Below are 14,998 nucleotides of genomic sequence, written 5' to 3' on the forward strand. Positions count from 1 at the left end.
CTAGGAGCATCTTCTCTGAGGACATCCCATCAACTCTTGGTTCTCTTAAGGTTATCTAAGATGCTAGATGTGATAAAACCCCATCTCCCAGCATGCCTCTGTCCTTTAGCATGGTCCTTGTTTATTTGTTTTGTGGTACCAGGAAGCAATCCCAATTAGTATCCCAGGTAGTTTGAGGATTTAATTGTTTAGGTGTTAAAGGGAAACATAGATGTAGATGAATTGATTCATCATTCTGATATGGAGGTGTGATGAGTCTCCCACCCAACCTCCCGGTAATTCTGTTATATAGATGACATTAAACATCATAGTGGACATGAATGGTACAAAACTTACAAGGACACATGTTTTAACACCAACCCCCACTATTTTCCATCATGAACAATGGTTTGAATTTTATCCTGGCGTAGGAAGTCTCCAAGGGAACATATGTCTATATTTATCATGACTATAGTCACCATAATGAAGCTTGCATCAGCAATGCTCAAAGTCTAGGTGTGACATGAGAAGACAGGAGATACTAGATCCAGCCAGACACAAAGTTTTCAGGCAGATAGCCAGAAGTGAAGGAGGCAGGAAATCCATAGGAATGGCAGAAGGAAATTAAAACAGGAGAGGTATATTGTAGGCTGAGTTTAGCTGAAAGTAGATAATATATAGTAATATACCTCAAAAATTTAATATAATTATAGTTATGACTTTATAGCCATACCCATGAATATATACCCTCAAGGAACAAAAGCAAAGACTCCTGCAGATGTTTGTATGCTCGGTTATCTAGAAGCATTGCTGATGTTAGCCAAGGAGAGGAAGCACCCCAGTGTCCAGGGACAGGTAGGTGGGTTTTCTTTTCATGTGGCATAGGCATAGAATTGAATACAATTTAATAGAAAGCCGAAAATCTGATTCAGCATGGATAAGCCTGGGAGACATGGTTCTGACAGAAAAGTGTCAGGCGTGAGAAGAAATGATGTATGAATCCACTTGTGTGAGATAGAAAAGTCAGACTCGTAATGGCAGACAAGTAGCAGATGCTACTTGGGGGATTTTCTGAATAGATAGGAGATTCAGTTTGGGAGGATGAGAAGGCTCTGCAGATGGAGGAGGGTGATGGCTCCACAATACTGTGAGTACTTATTGCTACTGAACTATACGTATTTAAGATGGCAGTGTTTATGTTGCGCATCATTTACCATAATGAAAAAGAAAACCCTGGTAGGGTAATGGCTGGATGTCCTAAGGATGCTGAAGTATACGGAAGAGGGTTAGCTTTGAAATTCAGGGACTAAGGTCTAGAGCAGTAACTGCAGTCCTACACTAAAGGTATGGTGTTACCATGCATGGAGGGGTATATGTAGAGAAAGCCAGAGAGGAGGATACGCATCAGCTTTCTGTCCCTATATGCCTTTCCCAGGATGCTAGCATGAACAGAGAGTTGATTCCTTCAAGGCATGCGCTTGAGAGTTAATAGCAAAACGTAGGTGAAAAGGGCCAGAGGGAAGTCATCATTTAAGGTGAAGAGATGGAGGACTGCACAGAGCTAATGTTTCAGCTAAGGGTGGAAGGGTAGTGGTTGAGGTGACCTACAGAGAAGAAAAATGGCCACCCTTTCCTTCCCACACTCCTCTTGCAGTGATGGGAGTACTCAGAAAGTGGTGTCTCCACTTCAGAAAACCCTTAAAGTTAGCGCCTGGCCTACACTCATGGTGGATGAAGCTACACAGCAGAAAATGGTTTAAAATGTATTAATAGCAGTTGAAGCCAAATCACTGGGGCTAAAGAAGGTAGCCTGTTGAGGAATTTGTTTGAAGTTCCTGTTTTACTGTAGCAGACATCCTGGGTTTGAGAGCTGATGGGTTTTGGCTAAAACGAGTAGATGGGCGTACAAGACTAAGATCCTAAGGGAAACCTGGGAAGGGCTGTCAGGAAAGTGTCAGAATGGATTCAGAGGCTGAAACGGGACATGCAGGGCTTTATCCCTGAAAGGCTACCATCTCGCTCATTTGGGTGAAGGATGGCAGGGCGTCAACCAACCGCACAGACTCCATTAACAGAAGCTACATGGATGCAGTTAATAAACCAGGTCCTGAGTCCACAGCTCGCAGGATTCTGAAAAGGTCTGTGTCCCACTATTTCACAACGCGAGTTGCATTTGGCTTTGAGGGGTCTGCAGAAAATCCATGTGTGTTCCCCTGACTTCATTTTCCTCTTGGCTTTGGGCTCATTTTCTTGTCTACCACAATCAGACTTTCTCCTCTGCCACTCTGCTAGCTGATCTCATTCAACTTTGATTTCAAAGGTTTCCATCCCGATTAGAGAAGGCCTGGACTCGATTGCCATGCTGACAGATGACGCCACAATTGCCACCTGGAATAACGAAGGGCTACCCAATGACAGGATGTCAACTGAAAATGCCACCATCCTAACACACTGCGAGCGCTGGCCCTTGATGATAGATCCTCAGCAACAGGGAATTAAGTGGATCAAGAATAAGTATGGGCCTGACCTGAAAGTCACACAATTGGGCCAGAAAGGGTATGTGGTCCTGATGCAGGCAGTTGTCTTTGTTGCTAACCTGCTCTGAAGTGGATCTGATCTTGACAAAGCCTTGACTTTCTACCTCTTAGCATTACAGTTTGGTTCCACTTGTCAATTTTCTAACTCATATTTCTTACAAAGAATCTCCGTTGAAAGAGACTCATGTTAGGTAGTATCCAATTATTTTAAGGGTTTGGAAAAAAAGTCCACATTGTATCTGAGATTGAAAAAGCATTAATTTCCTAAGGCTAAGATCTTCTCCGGAGTGTTGGGTATATGGCGAAAGAAGGATTGTGCTTGTAGGCCAACGCTGTCTACAATCACAGACCTAAGTGTGTTCTTTGCCTAGGGAGGATGCTAACATGGCTACAGGTTCCCATATTGGGTACCCAATCTCCTAGACGAGTTACACTGTTCGATTTTGAAAGTTGAGTCTGCTTAGGCGCCATGTCACTGTGTCGTGCAGCACTGGGGTCTAAACAGTAGAAAGCTGTGAGCTCACAGCTGGCCTTCATTCAGTATTGAATGGGTCTTTTTTTTTTTTTTTTTTTTTTTTTTTAACCTACTGCTTCAGGCCCTCCCCTGCCCTTGTACACATGGTAAAGTGAGGGGTTTCTGCAGCCATGAGACATAGACCCTGCTAATCTGAAAGATCACTTTGGATAGGGAGAGATTCTTTTTGAGGAGCAGACTTGAAATCACAGAACAGTTTCTCATCTTATAGGACTTGAAGGTCTAAAGACCAAGGGTTGAGGAGATGGCTCAGTCAGTCGAGTGTTTGCTCTGCAAACTTGAGGACGTGAGCTCAGTCTCCAGTACCCAGTAAATGCTAGGTGTGGTTTGCAATCCCAGCACTGGGGAGAAGAAGGCGTGCCCGTCCTTTGGACTTGCTGGCCAGCATGTTTCAAGTCAATGAGAGCTTGTCGCAAACAAGGTAGATAGCTCCTGAGATACAGTCCCAAAAGTTGACCTCTGGCCTCCACACGTGTTCTGACACGTGAATGCAGGAGCAAGCAAGCATGCACACACACACACACACACACACACACACACACACAAACACACACAGAGGTCTAAAAGTTTGATAAAAACCAGTCATTTAGTTTTGTTTATTCTAAATGGGCAAATGCAGTAAACGTGAATTTATGATATTTAGGTCATTTATAGTTATTTCAAACACTGATTATTATCAGAAGCAATTAATTTCTATTTGACGGCAAATTTTCTCTCAAAGTGTGACCCCTAATATCTGGTGTGATGCTGTGTTATTGAAGTTTCCTCTAAGTTCATCTAAAACAGATACATAAAATATAATTTAATCGTGTGGTTTTGGACATTTTCCTGTGCTGCTTTGCATCTTACCGTCTCTATTCTGGCTGCGCTTGAAGGTTTTTAAATGCCATCGAGACAGCCCTGGCCTTTGGTGATGTCCTCCTAATTGAAAACCTCAAGGAAACTGTGGATCCAATCCTCGGTCCTCTGCTCGGCAGGAACACCATTAAGAAAGGGAAGTAAGTGTTGTGGGTTTGTTTGTTTGTTTTAACTATGCCTTGCACCAAATGACTCGGCTGTTGTCTCTGGTTCTTGGCCTCATACACAGACAGCATCCGCTGGCATCTACTTGTTGATATTTCTGAACCCCATTCCATCACAACTGTACCCTAAAGCCAAACCGGCCTCAGATAAGTCAGACTCACTCCTCATTCCATTTGGCAGATTTCCCCTTGTGTATCTACTTCCTCAATCCTAGACCAAGAATATACTGTACGTTACTGTACGTTTGAGGTTAGTCCCCTGTGCTCAATTTACAGGGCTTACTCTCTGACTTCAAAACACTCTAAGTCTGCCTTTTTTTTTTTCATATCTCTTGTGTTTACTTAGTATATTCTCAAAATAGACTTTAAGTGTGACTGGCATCTGGTAATAACATCTAAAAAAAAGTAGATTTGCTAAGCTATCTCTTTTCTAGTATATTTAATATATGCATACACATGTACACACATGCATGCACACATACACTAACACATACACATATGAATACTTACATATACACACAAACATACACTTGCACGCACATTCAAAAGAGAGTCTATCTCAAGATCCCCACACCACCTTGTTGGTAGATTACTATCAAAGGGGACTGTTCTCTGTCTCCTTCCTAGTCATACTTGTAACTGTCCAAATGGCTCCATTCCTCTTGGGATATTACATGTTCCAGAACATTCACCCAGGGGCATCAAAACCACTTCCAGCGAATCTTCTTGTTACTCTTCTACACTAGTCAGAAACAGGAGTTACGTCTTTAATCAAGCCTGGATGGGGCCAGGGGACTGGGCTTCTTTAGTGGAAAGTTGTCCTTGAGGATGGGGACTTGGCAATGTAAGCATGGGGATCCACATTTATCACCCACATATAATGGGATGTGGTGTCACCTGTCTATAACGCCAGACCTTCCACTGTGAGGTGGGAGGCTGGAGAATTCACAGGCGCTCCAAGGCCAGCCAGCCTGGTATATGCAGTAAAGAATAACAACAATATGCCTGTCTTGAACCCGGTGGAAGGTCACCTGCCCCTGACCTCCACACATGCACTGAGACAGAGTTATAGACAGTTCCACACATGCGTGTGCACAGATAAACACATAAACCACTACTAAACTTACTTCTTTGAGTAAACTTTTTATTTCCATTTTCACTCGTTTCCCTCACTGGGGTATAATTTTAAAACTTCTCCAAAATTCTTTTTGCCTCCCACTCTGTCTCTTAGGTGTTTGTTTCCTTTTCCATCACTGGCTTTCTCCTGAAAGTGGAAGTGGGCCGACTTAAGTAAGGGTGACTGACTCTTAGTCTCTAGTCAGTTCCTATGGTATTTATTATACAGCTCCACAAGTACATCAAGTTAGAGTGACTGACAGCTCATAATTGTTTAATAAACCAAAATTTACCCAGACATACATTCAGGAAAAAAAAATCTAATAAGCCACCTGACAAACTGTAACTCCCAACACAAATATAATTGTAGCTTTGTCTGATGTGTTAAAAGTACAGTACAGAATCTCAGATGTCGCTGAAGTGAAATCCTTGTTATTAAAGGCGCTGGCTCTATTATGAAGACCTAAAATTTTTGTCAGTGAAATGTGTATTCTCTGAGTTTTAACATTAACTCGAAGCAGAACAATTTATGTATGAAAAACCTGATGGGTCTCTGTCACATAAGTGTTTGGAAAATCTGAGTCTTGGAGGCTTGTGCACAAGCTTGTTGTTGGAAGCTAGCACTGGAGTAGAAGTACTAGATGAAACATGCTTCAAAACTTTGTCTATTCTAGTCTGATCGGGAGTGAAAGGGAAAGTATCAGGGCAGGACCCCCAAGGCCAAGGTCTCAACACAAAGGACAGTATTTGTCTCAGAGGGAGGGAGAGAGGCAGGGGTATTTGTCCTTGAGGACAAGGACTGTCTCTGGACAGAAAGGAAACAGACATGACCCATAGGCAAACAGCGGCTTATAAAAGGTAAAATGTGAACTCCATTAGGTGGACCAAATAGGGCTTTTGATTGCTGGATTTCAATGTATAACCAGCCTCAGGAGGCAGAATCAGCTAAGTAAGGGAATAAACCCTGGGCTAGCTTCAAGAATGTAATCTAACAGTTTCTAACAAGGCAGAGGGGATTGGGAGGAAGGGCCATGCCTGCCGGAGCCACATGCTTGAGATGGCTATGTCCCTTCACTCATGCCTATTTGTTTTATTATTTGGGTTGCAGAGTGTTGGGTAAGTGGGCATCATTCTCTCTGGCTGCTCCCTGCTAACATTGGGGCATTGTTGCTTAGAGGGCCCAGGAAGCTGGGCGCTGGTCAAGGTTGGACAGAGCAGGCTGTGTCTGTCAGTCATCGTCCAGGTTCTGCAGGACCATCTGTGGCTAGGGCAGTGTAGTCTGTGAGGCTGAACCACGATGTAGATTCTGAAGACAGCTGGGGCTGGCTCTGGACTTTCTGGAGCAGTCTGTAGTTGATGTGAAATCTTCTGGAACAGACAGACTAGGGGCAGAGGTGAAGTTAAGGAGTTTGGGGAAAAAATAAAAATTCTCTTGGATGTACATCTGAAAGTGTTAAGCTCATAGTCCTGGCAGTAGGGAAGGAAGTCCTGGGACCAGGCAGAGGGGGAGCACATCTCACCAGAAGGAATGGACAACAGGCAGGAAAACAGACTGTTGGTTGACAGGAACATACACTCGTCTAGAGTCTGTTTGTAGGTTCTAAATTCTGTTTTTCGAGACAGGGTTTCTCGGTAATTACAGAACCTGTACTAAAACTTGCTCTGTTGATCAGGCTGGCCTTGAACTCACGAGATCTGCCTGCCTCTGCCTCCCTAGTCCTAGGACTGATTAAGGGTATGTGTCACCACTGCCTGGCTGAGTTCTTAAGAGGAGCCAGGACAATTTAAATCGGCTCTGTAAGGTTGATGGGGAGCAAATGTTGTCTGAAAACAAGATATGGTTGTTTTGGGAAGAGGACAAATTGAGAGACTCTTGTTACATCAGAATAGTTTTTTTTTTTCTGGGATATTCAGGTAGGCTCTGAAATTGAAACATTTTGGGGAACATAGATGATAGGGGAGGTTTTTGTTAAATGGTGAGAGGGATGGTCTGTGGCACATTTTTGAGATTTGGGTGAAGAAGTTGAGAGCATCCGCCTTTGGCTCCCAGAGGGAGCTCAAATGGCTGGGGAATAGCAGTCACTTGAGGGGGGGGTTCAGCCTTGGTTACTGGAGCATCACTGAGAGAGTTTTAGAGTGACCTTGACCCAAGTGAGGGCTTGGTCATGAGAGTATGCATGAGTGTTGGAGAGGAGATGGCTTGGGCTTAGCTAGGTCTTGTATGTGGGAGTGTAGGATTTGTTCAGGGTCTTTGGACAGTTAATGAGTTTGGGGGAGTCAGGTGGCAGTGGATGTTTGGCAGTTATTCGGGCAGAGGAAAAGTAGGAGTGAGAAAAGAAATGAGATTTTGGAGAGCCAGTGGCCAAGAGAAGACAGCAGCCAGAGGGTGAGGATGAATATTGATATTGGAGAGGTCAGTCTGACATGGCTGTCCCACAGGAAGGAGCAGCCATCTGTATAAAAAGTTCAGGCAGAGGGCCCTCTCGTGTATGAGAGGAATGGGGGAGGAGGCCTCTGTGAGTTTGGGACTGGAGGACAAAGGATCTGAGGAACACTGAAGGGAAGAAATAAGCGTGGAGAGATTGGGGAGGCAGGGAAGGGATGTGATGAGCTTTTCATAGAAGTTTGTTTGCAGAGAAAATCTGAACGCGGAAGGGAATGAGGAGTCCTTTGTAAGCTGGGAGTTGAGGGAGTGAGCGGCCGGGGGAGGAGATGGTGATTGTGAGTCTCAGGTTGTTGCAGGAAGTTTTTACTGAACATTTTAAATGCCATATTCGTCAGGTCTCTGAGGAGTTTGAGAGCCATTATCTATCAATGTGTACCTGGACTAGACAAACTCCGTTTATAGTTACTTGTTTCAAAGGCTTTACTTTGAAAACATAATATGCGTGTGTGTGTGTGTGTGTGTGTGTGTGTGTGTATATATATATATATATATATATATATATAATATAGATGAGGTTTATTTCTGTAATTAGTCATGACTGTAAGTATAGTTACGGACATGTTAGAGAGTATGTTTATTATGGTATTAACTTGTACGGTTGTAACTGTTTATAATAAGCTGATAATTAACTTACATGTTTTAATTGTCATTAACAGTGTATAATAAGTTAAAACAGGTTGTATAAGATTAGGACTTGTAGCTTTATCCCTGTTAAATTTGATTCTTAAAGTCTGAGCTGTTTAGCCTGCTTTACACTGTTTAAGCTTTTGGTTTTGTTTGTCTTGTTTTTGTTCTTGTTTTTGTTTTGTTTTTCAAGACAGAGTTTCTCCATGTAGCCATGGCTGTCTTGGAACTCGCTCTGTAGATCAGGCTGACCTCAAACTCTCAGAGATCCACCTGCCTCTGTCTCCCAAGTGCTGGGATTAAAGATGTGCGCCACTGCCGCCACCCATTTTTTTTTTTTTTTTTTTTTTGGTGACTTTTTTTTTTCAATAGGGTGAGAAAAGAAAAGAAACAAATCAAAGAATGAAGTACATTGTCATGAGTGCATTACATCAGAAACGTAGATGACTGTGTTTGTCTTTCCATGATGTCAGAATGTATTGAAAACTGATAAATTTACAAGATTTTAGCAGCTTCCCTGGCATCAACTTGTTATATAATCAGCCTCCCTTGATAGCTTGGCTGAAATGAATGCAAGTTCTTTTGTTCCAATCTTATTTACTAATACTACTTCTCATATCACACAGCACACAGTAACTGTATCTGCAGTCATGCACATGGGTTGCTGAACAAACACAAGTTTGAAGGACTGAAGAGTCCAGGAGCTTTCAGAAGTGGGCTGAGACTAGAGTCCCCAAATAAACACACAGAGACATATATTAAGTATAAAACTGTTGGCCTGTGGCTAGGGCTCCTCATTGGCTAGCTCTGTCTTAATTATTAACCCACTTCTATCAATCTATGTATTGCCACGAGGCTGTGGCTTACCGGGTAATACCACAGCATGGCAAGTTGTTACTCCTTGTGTGGCAGGCTCGCTCTGCTTACCTTTCCCAGAATTCTCTTCATCTCCTACTTCCTGCCTCATTGGCTGAACAGTGTTTTTGTTGTTGTTGTTGTTTGTTTTTTTCATTAACCAATAAGAGAAGCATATATACAGATGAACATCCCCATCAAAGGCCGCTGTGGGGAGGAGCTGCTCCTAGACCCATTGGAGGAAAGGTTGAGGGTTCAGCTGTAGAGTTCAGATGCTTGGTAAGAGGCCCAACAGGGCCCAGAGCAGGAAATGGGTTAGAAACAAAGCAAGAGTTCATGGCCAGGCCAAGAAGGGCAAATGGGCAAACAGATAATGGCTGGCAGGCAGCTGAGTAAGTTGTGCCAACAGTGGGGAACGTAGCTGAGCCCTTAGCTCCCGGGACAGTCAGGGAGTACTCACTATATGACCTCAGTACCAGGTACCAGATAGCAGGCTGCCGTGGGGTCCTGCCCTCACAGTATTAGGTGTACTTCCCTTTACAGGGTTTCAGGTGAGGGGGTTACACCCTCGTCTTAGTCATTATTGAACTTGGCTTCTCCAATGTGATTTTGATATGCCCATGTGCCTCTACATTTGCAATACACCCCAATAAATGCAATCTTTTCCCAGTCGGTACTGGATGAGTATTACCTGGCCAGAGAGTCCCAGCTTCTGAGGATACCCAGGGTCTTTGGTCATCCTTCTCACTCAAAGCCTAGACAAAAGCTACTTGTATAATGGAGTCTCCTAAGGCAAGGCACGGCTGTTTTGTTCAATAATGTATAGTCTTCCCTTGGCTACTTAACAGACAATGGTAAGAATGATGTGTGGCTGGTTGTGAGCATGAACCGATTATGAGCCAGAACTCCTGAGCCAGGACATTGTCTTTTGAAGTGTAAACGAAGAAACAGAGAGAACTGTGAGGCAGATTAGCAAAGGGTTGGGGGTAAGGGAGGTATCTTAATGATCCACGGCACTTTAATCACTTCCCAGAGGGAGTGGAAGGTTTTGTTTTTATTTTAGTACTTAATGCTGACACTATAAAATCTGGAGTACATGAGCTGGAGAGATGGCTCAGTGGTTAAGTGCACTGGCTGCTCTTCCAGAGGACCTGATTCAATTCCCAGCATCCACATGGCAGCTCACAACCATCTGTAACTCCATCTCTAGGGCATCTGACTCCCTCTTTTAGTTTCCACCATGGGCAACAGAATGGCATAGATGTGGGCAAAACCTTGTACATATAAAAGAAAAAAAATTAAATACATACAAAAATTTGTAGCATACAGAATCTAAAAAGGATAATAGCCAGTATGCGCTTGCCATCTGAATAACTGCTGACCCTCAAACCACTTGGGGCCCCTTCTGTCCCATCTTGCCTCCTCTTTCGAGGGCAGTCAAGAATTTTGCATTTCAATAATCATCTCATCACTTTACTTACAGTGATTTTGCCATGTACGTGTGTGATCTTATATGATATACTTCTTAGCTTCCCTTGATTTTGGACTTTGTAAAAAGTTCATTATACCACGTGTAGTTTAAATGGGACTTGATTTTTTTTATTTGATATTGAGTTCTAAGATTTACTTATATTGTTGCTTTTAGTTCCAGTTTATTCCGTTTCTTTTCCTTTATCTCCCTTTTTTAGTGCTGACCCGCGACCTTGTGCATGTTAAACAAATTTCCTCCCACTGAGCTATGCCCTCCGCTCCCTTTTTCATTACTGACATCTCCAATGTTGTGGTTCCCCCCCCCCATATTAGTTTGAAGTTCTTATTGCAGGGCATTTATGTTAGCCTATTTTTTTTTATATTCGAAGCCACACAACTTCAAATAGTATAGATCATTCCCATACACATGTACAGATTTCACAGCGAAAGGTTCTTCTGAGTTTGTACCTGGGAATGGAAAGGTGTGTTGTAAAGTATGTGTCCTGTCAGCTTTAAAAGCCCATGTGTCTGGGGGAGATGGCTCAGTCAGTCAGGTGCTTGCTGGGCAAATGTAAGGTCCTAATTCAGTTTTCAAAGCCCATGAAAGCCAGGTATAGTGGCACGTGAGCAGGAGGCCATGGAATTGTTGGCTAGACTGTCAATGAACTGCAAGTTCAGTGAGAGAGATTGTCTCAAAAAGTAACAGCTATTGAGGAAAAAAAGTTGATTTCTGTGGTTTACATGAACACAGATACACATGTGTATGAGAACATACACGCATGCTCACACTCATGCGCGCGCGTGCGCGCACACACACACACACACACACACACACACACACACACACACACACACCACCCAAAGATATAACTTGTTTTTCCAAGTATTTAGAGCTTATTTGCTCTGTGATCCTAAATAGTAATGGTGTCTTTCAGAAAGTAGGATCAGGATCCTCCACTCCAGCTGTTTTTATAATCTAAAAGATTTCTATATCTGGTATTCTTAGTTCCCACCTCCTACATCTTCTTTCCTCTTACAGGGCAATGAAAAGTCTATGGGCGCCATGTTCTGAGAACAGTTTTTCCCAATGAAGGATTAAGCAGCTCTTAGAACAAATTTTAATAGTTCAGCAATCATGTTGTCTCTACCTGATGAGATATTTAAAACAGAATAAATTCTCGTTCCTTTGTTTAGCTCACGTATTTTTAAATGTGGAACTTAAAAAAAAAATCCACAGATTTGAAGCTTGAAGGGAGTACAGAAAGAGTAAACCAGATAGGAGTAAAAATTATTTTTACTTGCTTAATTCAGTAAATAAAAGCTGAGAGGAAAAATAACGTGAGAAAATGATAATAATGATAATGGCAGAACAGCCGATGTGGTTTGGGTAAGGGAGACCCGGAGTTTGTAACTCCACAGGACCAGGAAGTTGTGGGTGGGCGTCACCTTGGCCTCTCACAAGTTTGTAAATTTGCCAGTGGATCTTGCTCTCTGACCCTTCTTATTTATGTGTCAGCCTCTGTTTCTCTTTGTATTTCAAAGACTAGACCATGTTAAAAGTTTAAAAATGGGGGTGGGTTGAGGTGGGGTAAGACAGCAATCCTGTACTCACCAGGTTCTCAACTATTAATAGCGTTTGCATTTATTTTACTTGTTTATTTGGGGAAGGCCTTAAGGAAAAAAAAAAACCACTGTTAGCTTATTTTTGTTAATAATAGATGTATGTGCAATGTTTGTGATATATAGCATAGTCCAAAAGTTGAAGTTCATTAAAAATTGGAATGTTGTGGGGTATGAAGTAATGAATACTAATTACTCCTTTCATGTCTGACAGCTCCCTGTGGACCAATACATCAGCCCAGACTTTAATTTGGTTCGAGTAATGGTTTCATCAATAGTGCATTAAATCTGTGTTTGAGAAGATATACAGTTGAACCTGACCCACACTGTAGATGCCTGCCATAAAAGGGCCATAGGCTGTCAACAGCTGGATAATTACAAATAATTAAATCTACCTAACTCCAGACAATCCTAATTTTATATAAAATATATCTTAACATATCAATCGACAGAAAACATATCTGGGAAGATTTATCAACATGTATTTTTTTTCCAAAGCAAATTTACTGGCTTACATATTAGAGAAGTTGCTGGGCTGTGAAGCATCTTTATAAAATTATATCACTTTAATTAATATTTCAAATCCCCACAAGTATTATGGAAGTCAGTTCTGAACTTTAATCTTGCCTGGGGTAACCTCACTGCAAGATGAATGTTCATTTGTTTCTCAGAAAATAAATATTTTTTAAAGATAACTTTCATTTCTTTCTGCATTTATTCCATATATATATGTATGCATGTGTGTATATACATATATATATACACATACATACATATTAGTCTGTCTTAGAAAGAGACCCAGAATCAGTTAACAGATACAGTAGCTATTTGAAATAAATTTTCATTTTACAAAAACAATACAGAAAAAAAAAGGAGACAACCTTTTTGTTGACACTTGTCTTATAATGACCAGCTTTCCTTACAAAGAATTGCCTTGTTGGACTTTCTGGTTATTAAATATTATGTTGTTAGTGGTGTGATATAATTAAGTCATAGCTAATTGTAGACCTGTCTGAAGAGGTCTCGAGTAAGATCCTCCGTGTGACTTCATTCTTGTTCTCCAAAAAAAGTCTCCCCTACTTTGTAAATTCAAAATAAAGTTTTCAGGTTTTTGGGGGGCGGGGGGTTGTTTTCAAGACAAGTTTTCTCTGTGCAATTGCCCTAGCTGTCCTGGAACTTGCTCTGTAGACCAAGCTGGCCTGGAACTCACAAGCGATCCACCGGCCTCTGCCTCCTGAGTGCTGGGATTAAAAGTATGCCCCACCACTGCCTGGCCAAGATAAAGTTTCTATTGTCAGGAAAAACACCACAACTTTTCCATTCCTAACCTTAGTCCAGGTCGTAAAAGGAAATATAGAATGTCGTGATAAAGGTCTGATAAGCAAGCCTGACTATAGAGGGATCTGGTTCTTAGATTTTATCTGAAAATGATTACCAAACCCTACCACAGATTTAAAAAGAAAGAAAGAAAGGAAGGAAGGAAGGAAGGAAGGAAGGAAGGAAGAAAGGAAAGAAAGAAAGAGAAAGAAAGAAAGAAAGAAAGAAAGAAAGAAAGAAAGAAAGAAAGAAAGACACCCAAAGAATTTTGGATTATTTTCCTCTAAAAATCCAAAATTAATAGACTCAAAATCTCTCATTTTTTACACCATGATATATTTCAATATGGCAGGAGAGAGAGAGGGGAGAGAGAGAGAGAGAGAGAGAGAGAGAGAGAGAGAGAGAGAGAGAACACGCATGCATGTGCATTTATTCCAAGGGAGGAAATGTTTCTTTTAGCTTGCTTTTTTGCCTCTTGTACTTCTGTACCGTGTTATCTGGAGTTCCGAAACATCTTTTTTGTTTCGTTTTGAAATTCCCATTGAAGTCAGCATTTACAGAGAGGGACTTGCTGGCCATCTACCTGAACTCACTTGTGAGAAGAGCCAGCAGATTAACTCGTTTCTGCTCCTCCAGGGGGCTGACTTCCTCACCTTGAGGGCTCGCCAGCTGTGAGGCTTTCAGCCAAAGCCTTTGGGGAGAAACCGGGTTTGGCCAAGGAGCACCGCCCTTCCTGCTGGGGTTGCTAAGTTACGGCTCTGCGTTCAGCTCAGCGCACCTGAGCTTTTTTGGCTATACTCTCAGCAGTAAGGCAGGAGCTCATTTTAAACAGCAGGGTGGACGGAAGGCTTTTAGATGTCCATTGAAAAGTTGATTTCTTCTCTGGAGTGTGCTTTTATGCCAAGTAGTGGGTCTCTATTATTTATTTACCGTAAAACCTACCTTCTATCTTTACCTGAATTGTCCAAATTAGAAAAGGAACATTCTAAAGAATACTACACAGTATCTTTGGGCAGTTTCTCTCCAAACCTCAAATCCTACAAATCCTTTTGCAGGAGTCCACCTGTGGCATTCTTAGTGAGGACAGCCTACCTGCTATAGAAGGCAGGTAATCTTTATTCTAAACGGATTGTGCTGTTTTCTGTGTATGTTTTGGGGTGACTCTTAAGAATAGTGATGGCATTTGCTTTGTCACCAAGAATATCTGCTCACATCAGAAATATGTTTCTGTCATTCAAAACAGCATCTCAGCTGTAAGGTGCTGATTGGAGAATGGCTCCAGTAAATGTGGGTATTTTTAACGTCAGCACTTGGGAGGCAGAGGCAGGCAAAGCTCTGTTAATTCCAGGCTAGCCTGGTCTACACAGTGGGCTTTAGACCACTCAGGGATACACTAGGAGATTCTGTTTCCAAAACAAGAAAAAGAAAAGGGAATGGAGGGACGGAGGGAGGGAAGGAGGGGAAGGAAGGAAGGAAG

At 42.1% G+C, this 14,998-nt stretch overlaps 1 protein-coding gene across 1 annotated transcript in view; it reads left to right on the forward strand.

Annotated features, from left to right (window-relative positions):
- Positions 1–14,998, forward strand: part of Dnah11 (dynein axonemal heavy chain 11) — a 294,048-nt gene that overhangs the window by 221,433 nt on the left and 57,617 nt on the right. The window contains exons 64-65 of the mRNA XM_051177827.1: positions 2,300–2,535; positions 3,927–4,049. Of these exons, the coding sequence (XP_051033784.1) occupies positions 2,300–2,535; positions 3,927–4,049 (359 nt within the window). The remainder of the gene's footprint in view (positions 1–2,299; positions 2,536–3,926; positions 4,050–14,998) is intronic.

The sequence above is a fragment of the Phodopus roborovskii genome, unplaced genomic scaffold, assembly GCF_943737965.1.
Source record: "Phodopus roborovskii unplaced genomic scaffold, PHOROB, whole genome shotgun sequence".
Taxonomy (NCBI): Eukaryota; Metazoa; Chordata; class Mammalia; order Rodentia; family Cricetidae; genus Phodopus; species Phodopus roborovskii.